We start from the raw sequence: 11156 nt of genomic DNA on the forward strand, positions 1-11156 counted from the left end.
AACAACATAAATTAAAATTTACACCTCCTCTAATTATTAAAAAAAGTTAAAGGCAAAAAAAATTATGCAAGCTGTACATTTGCTGCCAACACATTAAAGATAATCACACTACTGGATTCATGGAAGTCAGTAGCTGAGCACCTCTAGGCAGGTTGTGCCGCAGCAATAAACCAGCCTTTGGCATCTGGAGTTTCCTAGCAGGTGCAGAGAAAATATTTTCTTTATTTCAGTTCATTCAGTACAACTCAATTAAGCAACTAGTCCATTCAAAGAGGAGCTACTGATCAGGAGTTGAAAAAAAAAAAAAAACCATGAATGTTTCCTTCCATTGCCATTCTAAGAATAAAAAGAGGATGAGATGGACTAGTTCTACAATTTTTACAGCACAGAGATTAGAAACCCCAGTTTTGACTACAGATAGGCCTTTCAGACATTAATTCTTTATTTCAAAACATTTCTCAATGAGTTTTTTCTTCTGAATTGGCTGGTTTCTATGTGGTGCTATTTATCTAACGGAAGAACATTTCAGAATTCTCGTTTCCTTCATTGTAATCGATGCAAATCATCAGTAAAAAATCAATTATCTAATACAAGAAATGTCAACACTTTCTATTTTCATACTAAAACATACACATGAAGAATCAGAATAAGTGTATATATAACAAGCTACATAATTGCTTAAATACAGGCACAGTGATTAATCAAAGTAAGTATAACATTAAGTGCAAAGGCTATATTTAATTAAAACTCTATCTCAATGGTAATAAAGGAGGTTAAACCTTTCTTTACAAAATGATTAAGTACAAATGCAAAACAGTTAAAATGAGGCTTACTGTTGGCTGATTTAAATCATGATTAAAATCAGATTTACAATGCTTTGAATCAAATTGAAGCACACAGTACATGGGGAGGTAACTATTTTGTTAAACCTTAAAGCTCTACATTTCTTATCTGGAGTCAGATGCCAATTTTACGTACCATATCTTGAGGAAATGCAAACAAGTTGGAGAGGGCTGAGAGGAAAAAGAGGAGGAGGAGGTACAAAAGATGCACCAAAAGAAAAGGCTGAAGAAGTTATATTTGTTCATCATAGAAGTCAAAGGCGTGATATTGTCAATGTGTAAAATGGTATTATAAAGAGGATGGTGATCAGCAGGTCATTATATCCACCAGCGCAGGGAGAAAAATGGATGGAATTAAGCAGCCAGCAAGGGAGATTCGGTTAGGTATCAGGAGAAGCTCTTGAACTTGAACAACTAGTTATGCACTAGAAAAAATGGGTGGTAGACTCTGCACCGCAAGTCTGCCCTGGAGCAGGTTAGACAAAAGTCCACCTGGGAAGATCTGCTCCATCTGACCTGGGGGAGAGCAGGGGACAGACTGGATGACCTCTGCAGGACTCCTCCAGCCTTACTCGTACAGCTCTGTAGGAGCTTCCTAGGACTTGCTGCATCTCTTAGAAACCCAGCCGCGGGAGGCAGGCGAATGGGTGAGAAAGTCAGAATTTATTCAGCAAAGAATGAAGCTTCCAGTCCTAAGAGCTGCGGACAAAAACCTCCACATGTGACATCAGTGCAGCCATTAACTACTGAACAAAAAGAAGATTATGAGAGCCAAGTGCAAGTTTTTAATCTCATGATACCCTTCAGCAGGAACCTAGTTAGTTCTGCGTGGCCGAGGTATGTGAATACCCAAAACACTTCTATTACACGGCTCATTCGGACCTTTCACCTCCTCTGAAACATGCAGGCTCTGAATAACAGGTTATAACCAACAAGTTTGATTTCTTTTTCCAGGGTGGCTTTTGCACAAAACTTTTATTTAAAAGAAGTCCACTCCATGTCATGAGGAGCACGTTCACCCACCATAAGCTAAGAGTGCTCCTCTGCTCAAGACAATTACTGATGGGAAAAGAAAGGAGATGTAGGACTAACCTGGCATTTGCCAGGCTTCCGAAGAACCTGTAAGAGACGGATCTCTCTGACTTTGAAATTTCCCTGCCATGGTTATCATCTCTTCTTAACTTAAATCAGCCCACGCATCCTTTTTATCACTTAGATTTACAACCGTCAGTGCCTAGTTGACCAGCAAATTCTTCTCCGTATCAGATATTTAATGATTATGTTACATGATTATGGACTCAGCTGTCAGATGACATTTAAAATCATAGACATTTAATGCTGTCAGCCCCTCCAATGGCAAAACCCTCTGTAGCTGATAATTTTCCTAAATGATGCCTCTTTTTAGTTACAATTTCAAGGAACGACCCATACAGAGCAGCCCAGGAGTTGCATAGCATGGCAGCAACATTAGAAACTTTTCTGTTATTTACATGCCTGTAAGAGATAATATAAAGATAATATAACCAAGTGCCTTACGTGGTGCACAAAAAAAATTCCATTGTGACACAAAAAAAACCCATTAAAAATCCATTTAAAGGTATATCTGAAAACCTATGTTTTCAGAATAAATCAATATAGCTCCCAAGAGTAAGTCCGCTGAGAGATTAACATTTACCGTGCTTTCTAATTGGTATACCCTAGAAAACAGGAGTCGCATTCTCCCTTCGAACACAGATGTTTACACCCCCCTTACGCTTTTATCACTAACGGCAGCAATCTTGGCTGGGGGACAAACAATACACTTCGGTTGCCATTAGGTTTGGCAACTGGCCAAGGAGACTACTCACATGCGTAAAATTGCGTTCATTTATGACTGTTTGCAGGATTCATTGTCAAAAAGGCTCCTTTCGGAAAAAGCCCTTTTAGTTTCCTAAAAGTCACTAAAAAAGCCAAGCACAATACTTCTGCTGTAAAACAATACAGAAGAGTAATAATAATTATAAAATCCCTTTTATGTCAAGTCCTAGTAATTTGTACATGCATTCTCTTCGGATTTTCTTCAATAAATGTCCAAAAGATGTAACATGCTGAAATCTGGATCACCATTTTCATTAGATGCCTCTAGCACCATCTCTCCCCTTTCACCTGAGGTTACAATGAACACCTTAAGCTCTATTAAGACTGAAGAGACTCATCGGGGGGACCTGAGTTTCTGAAGGACAGAAACAACTGCAAGTTGTTTCTTGTGTCGGGGAATATTCAGAAAGACATTCAGAAATTACAAAAAGGCCAAGTTTTATACTTAAAGTGAGAGAGTACTTACAGTAAATGCAATGCATTAGGATATTAGATCTCATTTCCTCTAGCCATCCCCTGAACAGCTGAAAGAGACTTAAGGAAATGAGTCAAAATCCTGGAAGATGTTTATACCAGATGAAAAAGAAAACAACATCTGTAAAATCATGTGTCACACACACACTGCAAAACAATGTGCAACGCTTGATCTCTGCAATGGCATTCATCTTCATGGGCAGACAGAAAAAGCTGACAAGTGGCTTAACCTTGAGCAATTACTGCCTCTCTTCTACAAGATTGATATGAGATTAGATCAGTTGCCATGTATTGTAGATAAACATATATGTTGTTGAAGCTCCTTGATGCTGGGCGGTTCTTGTTTCACCCAGAATTTGTTATTCCTTACCTTCAGATTACACCAGTGTTGACTGAAAGTTCAGGCTAGAAAGCAGCTTTCCTTCAAACTACAAACGCGTAATATTTGGTATTTAGTTTGACAGCTCCAGATATGCCTTAAAAATCCTACAAATAGCTTGCACTAACAAAGAATTATAGTTCAGACAGAAATCCAAAGAATATAGAGGTATCATTAGAGTCTCTCACAACAGATCAGAGAGAAAAAAGGACAAGTTTCACTACAAGAAACTCCTACCGATTGAACATGACTCAGATGTTCCTCCTGAGACCTGTCCTAGATCGTGTTTACATGTGCTAAAGACATATCCTTTCCAATTCCACCTGTGTCCTGGTGCAGTATGTCCCTTCTGGAAGTGACACAGGATCCTTTGATCAACCCAGGCACCTGCAAAGCAGCGTTACTGTTTGGACAATCAACAATAGGCTTCTGGGAGGGCTGAAGCGAGGTGGAAGCCCACAGAGAGCCAGTATAACCCAACGGTACTACAGCTGCACCTGGTGACGAGAAGATCTCTCCTGCAAAATGAGCACATGAAAACGCCTCCAGTCTCTATGAACGGTACTTAAACGGGATGCAAATGGGAGTCTCACTTCTTGCCAAATTTATCACATTCTTTATTGTAAAGCCTGAAGAAAAATCACTTACGCACTTGCTGGGAGAGGGTTCCCAGTTGTAACGGAAGGAAAGAGTCAAATATTGAGTGATCTTTGACATCTCCATTCTGCTCCTGACAGTGGCCTTGGGCCACATTTCTGCGCCAGGAGAATTTGCATTGCCACAGGGGAGGGAGGAAAAGCAGGAGAGAGCAGAGATGGAAACAGAGATGGAAACGGGGAGCAGGGAGGGCAAGGTAATCGGAGGGTTTGCTGGGGTCAAGGCAGTGACTGAGTGACAGCAATTAGCATCCTCCTCAGGTTCAATCTTCCTCCTCCAAGCCTCCTCCCTCCTGGCTGACAGGTAGCAGGAAGCATTATGAAAACAGACATTCTTCCCTCTGGGCACAGGGAGAGCCTCCCGTAACTCCGCAGCCGACTGAAAAAAACAAGCTCTATTGATGGATGCTGAAAGGAACCATGTCCAGTCTTCCATGACCGCAGGATGGAAATGCCACAGAGACTCTGGCAGAGCACCGGGGGGTAAGGGACAGGGCGAGCCTTGGGGGAGGACAGGAGAGGCACAGAGAAAAGATCATTCCAGAATTTTGCATAAAAGGAAGACTAGGCAATCCCCAAATGGAGGGAAAAGTGGAAGATTATGTTAGGATGCAAGAAACACAAAAAGTAGGAAGGAGCTGTTGACAGAGGAGATGAATGGTTTACCCTCCAAGAAGCTACATTAAGCTCTGTTTTCTACGGCCTTCTTCCCTAGTTGCAACCAAAGGAAGAAGCTCTTGAATAAAGGCAAAAGAAAGATACTTAATATAAATTTGTATACCGACAAACAACAGGATAGGTCTCAACAGGGACTGTGGGAGATCATCCAGTCCAAGAGTCTGCACTGAGGCAAACCCAAAATTAATCCAGGGTCACGCTAGCTCCAGAGCAATCCAGCACAGCAGATCAGCTCTGTCCTATCTGACACTTGTGATGTCCCCTGCGCCCCTGCCAGGACACAAGCCATCACCCTGATACCTCCTCCAGCACAAAACTAGCCCTGAACATTCCCACATCCGTGTGATACACAGATGATGTGCATACGTACCCAAAGACAGTTGTCTTTTGCAACAGCAAGTCGTTTATGCCTACTACAGAGTGGATTTTTGTATACACAAGTTTGTCTGATGTGCCCCTGAGGTGAAATGTCTCCCACAAGTAAGTGTCTGAACCCAGAACCAGAGGAAGGATGACGAGAAAGGTTCCCTCCTTGCCTCTCCGGTACTCTGAAGCCTGCATCTCATGACTTCCAGGAGATGCTGCCACTCTGACCTGTTTCTCAAGCTTTCCTTAAGGACAGCCTAACCGTATGATGAAGGATAACCTTCAAGCGCAGGCAAGAAATACATGAAGTAAAGGAAGTTGGTGGGTGTTAATCATTCCGACTTTTTTATTTATTTCTTTCAAGGAATAACACATTGGTTAGAGACTTTCCCATCCCTGTGGCCACAGCACTAGCATTTTGCAGACGTATGTGGGTATTTGTAGCTAGGAAAGTCCACACTGTCAGATATCACACTCTAGTTCAGATTATCAATAAACAAAAGGGAGAAAACTCAAAAAGTTACCCAAACAAAACTATTAACAAAAATGTTCATAAATCAACTACTGCCCCCTCTCACATCCCAAAGTGCTCACAATGAAGAAGCGTGAATCGTCACTACTGTTAGCTCCTGGTGTTTTAGTTCTGTTTGCTGCCAGCAGCACGGGCAGAGCCTTGGGGAGCCCTCCCCGGCTGCTCCCAGGCAGGGTGCTCTGCAAGGCATCTCTCTGTTGGTGGCAGCAGACGTTAAACACCCAGCGCTGTGCATCGCTTCCCTGGATCCTCAGCTTGCTCTTAGAGAAGTAGCAAAATCACCGTCCACGTTATCCGCTTTCAGACTTCGGTGCCTAGGGCCAAATTCCTCCCTGGGTGCAACTCCTCAAACACCAGCAGCGACCTCCTCACGGCACCTTCCTCCGCAGACCTCCAAACGCCTCTTCAGCCTACAAACCGCGCAACCAGCTGCACGGCAACTCCGAAAGCCATGTGCAAAGTTGCCCAGCCCTGCAGCCAGATGCTCTATTTAAAATCCCCCGCCCTGCGCGCTAGGGCTGTGAGGTTAGGCAAGGAAACCCCCTTTTATCAAGGAAGGGGAAGGGAACCTTGCAACGTATACCCGACGCACCAAAGTTTTAGCACTGACCGACCTCCCGAAGGCCTGAGCGGCACCGCTCGCCCTCCTCTTCAACGCGGAGGACCGGCAGTGCCGGAGCAGACCGGCTCCGATGCCTTGTCCCGCGGTGAGCCCCCTGCCCGGCCCCTCCCCGGACCGCGGGGCACCCACACCGGGGCACCGGCCCGCCGCCGGCGGGGCGCAGCGGGGCACCGAGCCGAGCAGCCCCCCCCGCCCCGGGGAGGCTTCACCTCTGCCGGGGAGCGCTGGACACCTGACGGCGGCGGCTCGTTCCCTGCCTATTGTTCAAGGAGCACTGAACCGCGGGGACATTTTGTACCGATTACCGGAGAGTTTATTGCCAAAACAGCCCGGCCCGGGGAGATGGCGGGGGGGCTCCCCGCGGCCCCTCTCCCAGCCCCGGATAACCGCGCACTGCAAACAAAGGGCGGGTAAATTTTTTTCTTTCCCCCGGCGGGGCGTCCCGCAAAGGCGGCGCGGGGCGATGCCGGGGCCGACGGCGGGCCGCCGCCGGGGCGATGCCCGGGCCGACGGCGGGCTGCCGCCGCCGCGACCCCCGGCACGGCGCTGCCCCCGCCGCCGAAGTTTTCCCCGCAGCCTCCCGCGCCTGCTCCGGCCCCGCCGCCCCGCGGGGCTCCGCGCCCGCCCGCGCCCGCGGCTCCCACCTGCGGGGAAGAGGCTCAGCAGCAGCACGGCGTGCGCCAGCTCCCAGGCGAGGTACGCGCCCTCCATGCCGCCGCCACCCCCCGAGCCCGGCGCGGCGCGGCTGCCGCTCGCACCGCCCGGCGCGCAGAGATGCCCGAGCCCCCGCGGGAGGGCTGCGGAGTACAGCCGGCCCCGCCGCGCCGCCGCCGGCTCCGCCTCCGCCGCCCGCCCTGCGCCGCGCTGCGCGGCCCCCCGCGGCGCCCTCCGCGCCCCCGCCCCGCCGCCGCGGGGACGGACGCAGGTGAGGCGCTCCCCCGCCCCCCGAGGAAGGGGAGGGTCCTAGTTTGGCTCGGTGGGGCTTACCGTGAAGACCCCAAATACCCGCCCCCACCCCCCCCAAATGAGTTTATTTAAAAAAGAAAAACCCCAGCGGGCGAATATGCACACAGCGCTGTCACGGGGGAGAGATCGCCCTCCTGCTGCCCTGCTGGGCACCGACCGGCGCTGCCAGGAGGGGCCGGCGCTGTGGGGCTGGGTACGCCCGGGGGGCAGCGGGGTCCGGGGCGGGGAGGCGGCCAGGCTGGGCAGCGGGCCTGGAAACTCAGGGAGCATCGCTCAAAGGGCAGGTACAAAGCCTGCCTAGCTCTAAAATCCTCACTAATAGCTCCTGGAGGTGTCACAGCAGATTCTCTGTGCACCAAAGGTAACGCTTCTGCCCTGGCTGAGGTCTCCACCTGAGGCTGCTCTGGGCTGTCACCTATTAAGAGTCAGCCAGAGCACCAGAAGTGAGACTTAAAAGCATATGCCGTGACACAAAAGAAAGGATTGAAAGAGCTGGCTGGTTTGGTATGGAAAAGAGAAAGCTGACGGGGAGCTTAAACATGGAAAACGTTCCGACAAAGAGGATTGCGAGCAATAGTTTTTCATGTCCCTCCAGGGCAAGGTTAAAAGTAATCAATTTAGTTCTCAGCCAAAAAAGAAATAGCTTAAATGTTAGGAAAGCACTTGCAAAGAGGAGAATTTAGTCTACAAATGTATTGCAGAGAAGAGGTGGTGGAATCCCACAGAGGGAGTTTTTTAAGCACCAATGAGACGATTGAGAAGGAGGATCTGGGAGCACTTGCTTCTGTAGCTGCAGCGCTGGCGGGGAGCTGCTCCTTGGGCAGAAATAATACAAACTACAGAAACGTCTGTCTTTAACGCTGCTTTGTCAGTCAGTGTCACACACTGCTGGGGTGAAGGAAAGGTATGGGGTGACCCAGGCAAAGGAGTCATCCATGCTTTCACCAGCTGCGTTTTGCCCAGGTACCCACAGGCAGCACGCTAGTGGGCAGGTGGGGAAGGACACACAGACTGTCAGGAAACCCATACCAACACCTCTGCATGCACAGAAAGATGTAGGGGACACATGGCAAAACCTTCACCCGTGGAAAAGCATAAATGTAGACTTCTTGAAATGTGTCGGTACAGATCAGAAAAGTTATTGAAGGTAAATTATTCCTTTTTTTTTCTTCATCTTCTTTTCTTTTTCACTCCTGTCAGATTTTTTGCAAGGTTAATAGCACTGTCCCATACGGTCCAGCATGAGATGAAAGTCTTGTCTTATATGTTTAAAATGGCTCTCTCCATTTCTTTGCTCTCTTTCATCTCTGACAGCCAGTCTCTTTTGATGGGTGAATCCTTCCTCTGCTGCAAAACGGAATACATTTTTGCTAGCACACCAACAATTTCAAAATCAAACAATGTTTTAACATCATATTTCTCACTAGGTGCTAGCCTCATCAAATTAATTCTAGGTAGAGGAAAAAAATAGCTGAAATACTTAAATTTTTAGTGTACTCCAGGTTTTCCAGGTATCTTTGGGTTTTGTTTTTGTAGGAGAAAAAAGAAGAGTTGGAAATTTTTTTATATAAATACTCGGAGCATTTACGGTTTAATTTCTTAAAGATGCAAAGGCAGCCCACAATATGCTACGAGAGGTTTCCACTTAAACATTATCAAGGAACATGTGATGTTGTTATTGTGACAGGTTTCTCCCTGTTCTTCTTGATTAGTGCTCTTTCAGTTAGCGGCCTGCCTTTATGTCCTGCACATCCCTGATCACATGAAGCCAAACTCCGCATGGCCCTGCATCATGTGCCTCGTTTTCCTGAGCATTAGCTGAATGTTAGACATCTCGAAATCAGAGTGGCAACAATATTCTCCGTATACTTTGCCTGGCTATAAATAGCTACAGTAAGTGGGAAACAAAGGTGAATTGGTTTTAACCTTGCCACTGCATTTATTTTTAATAATCATAATGTTAAACGCAGTTGCCCTTTCCACCTCTGTCCAATGTATTGCACTGAACACTGTAAGTTCTCTCACCCGTATTCTGTTTGCATTATAGAAGAAACAGAAAGTTCCTTAAGCAGTGGAGTATTCTCCTAGGTCTTGTTTTTGGACCTTTGTGCAAAATATGTGAGCTTGAGCCAAAAAGGGTCTTCTCGGCATTTGCAGCCAGCCTCACACGTTCCTCTCTTCAGTCGTCGCTATGGTACTGTGGCAGTATGTTAGGACGGGTAATGCCATCTTTCCTCATCGTCTGCTGGAACCAGCTTGCAGTAGATGGACATTTGGGGGGAAGGGGCGGGGGGGGGACATGACACACAAAAAGAGTTCTACAGACTTTGGAGATGATGGATACAGATTTGGAGAAAAGAATGATAAGCTTGGAGAAATATATAAAACTCTGTATTTGGAAAGCTCACTTCAGTTTGAAATCCTTGAAGCAATTTAAGATTTATGGACCAGCTCCATTGAACAGCCAATTCAAAAGATTGTTTTTACACATCCATGGGACTGCTTACTGGAGTAAACATTGAATAGATCGATAATATTGGTAAGATTAAGCTAATGTCATTGAACAACTGGTGCCTTAATGAAGGACTTACCTTATTTCTGTAACTGAATGAAAATGCATTTGGAAATTAGGTAGTTTGATGGCTTCAAACAGTTTATTTGTTAGGGCTATGAAAATCTTTTTATTCTAAATCTTTATAGCATAAATAATCCATGGGATCTATTTTATTTATGGCACGACATATCTAATGAGAAGAGAGGCAAACACCCTTCTGATACAGCCAGTCAATGCCAGCTAGAATCCCTCCTGATAAACTCTGTGATAATGGCTTCTTCTATAAGGTTAGAGTTTCCTTTTTCTAAATTGCAGATTGATAGATGTTAGTCTGGGGCATCGCTGTTGCGTATAAACTGGCAGCCCCAGCAAGCCAGACAGCTCCAGAATTAACTCCTCTGTGATTCCTGAAGGCTTTGAGAAATTATGAGTTTGAAACATGTGTCGATTTACCAATGTTGTTGTAAAAGCTATCTAATCATTGGCATAAAAGTTTGTTAAGCTTTTTGAAAGTGAAAAGTGGTTAAATTTCTGCCTTGTGCGTTCATCTACAACAGCATTTCAGAAGCGTGGCTGTCAGGAATGTCATATAACCACCATGCAAAAAATATATACTCAGCACTCTGCTGTACCTTAATTTTAATTGACAAAACCATAGCTGTGAATTTTCTGAGCCTCTCGTTTATTAATAAAAAAAAAAAAAGTGTGAAATCTGCTGGTCTCAACTGTTGTTACGGCAATGTAAAATTCAGCTGGACCTGTTTTCTAGAAGCCTTGAGATTTCAGAACATCCCATTACCTTTAGTTTTATTAATTTCCAGTCTTCTACATCCTCACACTGACATGTAAGGGTGGGTGGGTGAGTGGAGAAAACTGGTAGTACTTGATAGGCATATGTCTTAAGACTTCATCTGTCGATGGTAGGATTTTAATGTCTTCCATGCAGTTTAACTGAAGAAACTTCTGCTATTTTTAGCAGGGATGACACTAAAATTAATGCAGATCAAGTGGACACCTTTATCTCATTCCCCCCTGGAATATGAGCCTTCAAATTGAATCCATTCAGTCTTACTAAAGTGGGAGGTATCTCTTATTCCCTTTTAATGCAATTTTGTGAAATACTCACTAAATCCCATTGTGCCCGTGATCTTAAATCAGCATTGCTATCCTACTTAATTAAAGAGTTTTCCAGCATCGAGTGTCAAGAGCCGAGATATAATCGTCATTGAA

General features: G+C 45.8%; 1 protein-coding gene across 1 annotated transcript in view; it reads right to left on the bottom strand.

The window, feature by feature from the left end:
* KIT (KIT proto-oncogene, receptor tyrosine kinase) overlaps positions 1–7117 on the bottom strand; it is a gene marked incomplete at its 5' end in the record, with an annotated part of 54729 nt that extends 47612 nt beyond the window's left edge. Inside the window, one exon of the mRNA XM_082316576.1 lies at positions 7051–7117. Coding sequence (XP_082172702.1) covers positions 7051–7117 — 67 coding nt within the window. The remainder of the gene's footprint in view (positions 1–7050) is intronic.
* Positions 7118–11156: the final 4039 nt, after the last annotated feature.

This window comes from Platalea leucorodia (genome assembly GCF_965183815.1).
Source record: "Platalea leucorodia genome assembly, chromosome: 6".
Classification (NCBI taxonomy): Eukaryota; Metazoa; Chordata; class Aves; order Pelecaniformes; family Threskiornithidae; genus Platalea; species Platalea leucorodia.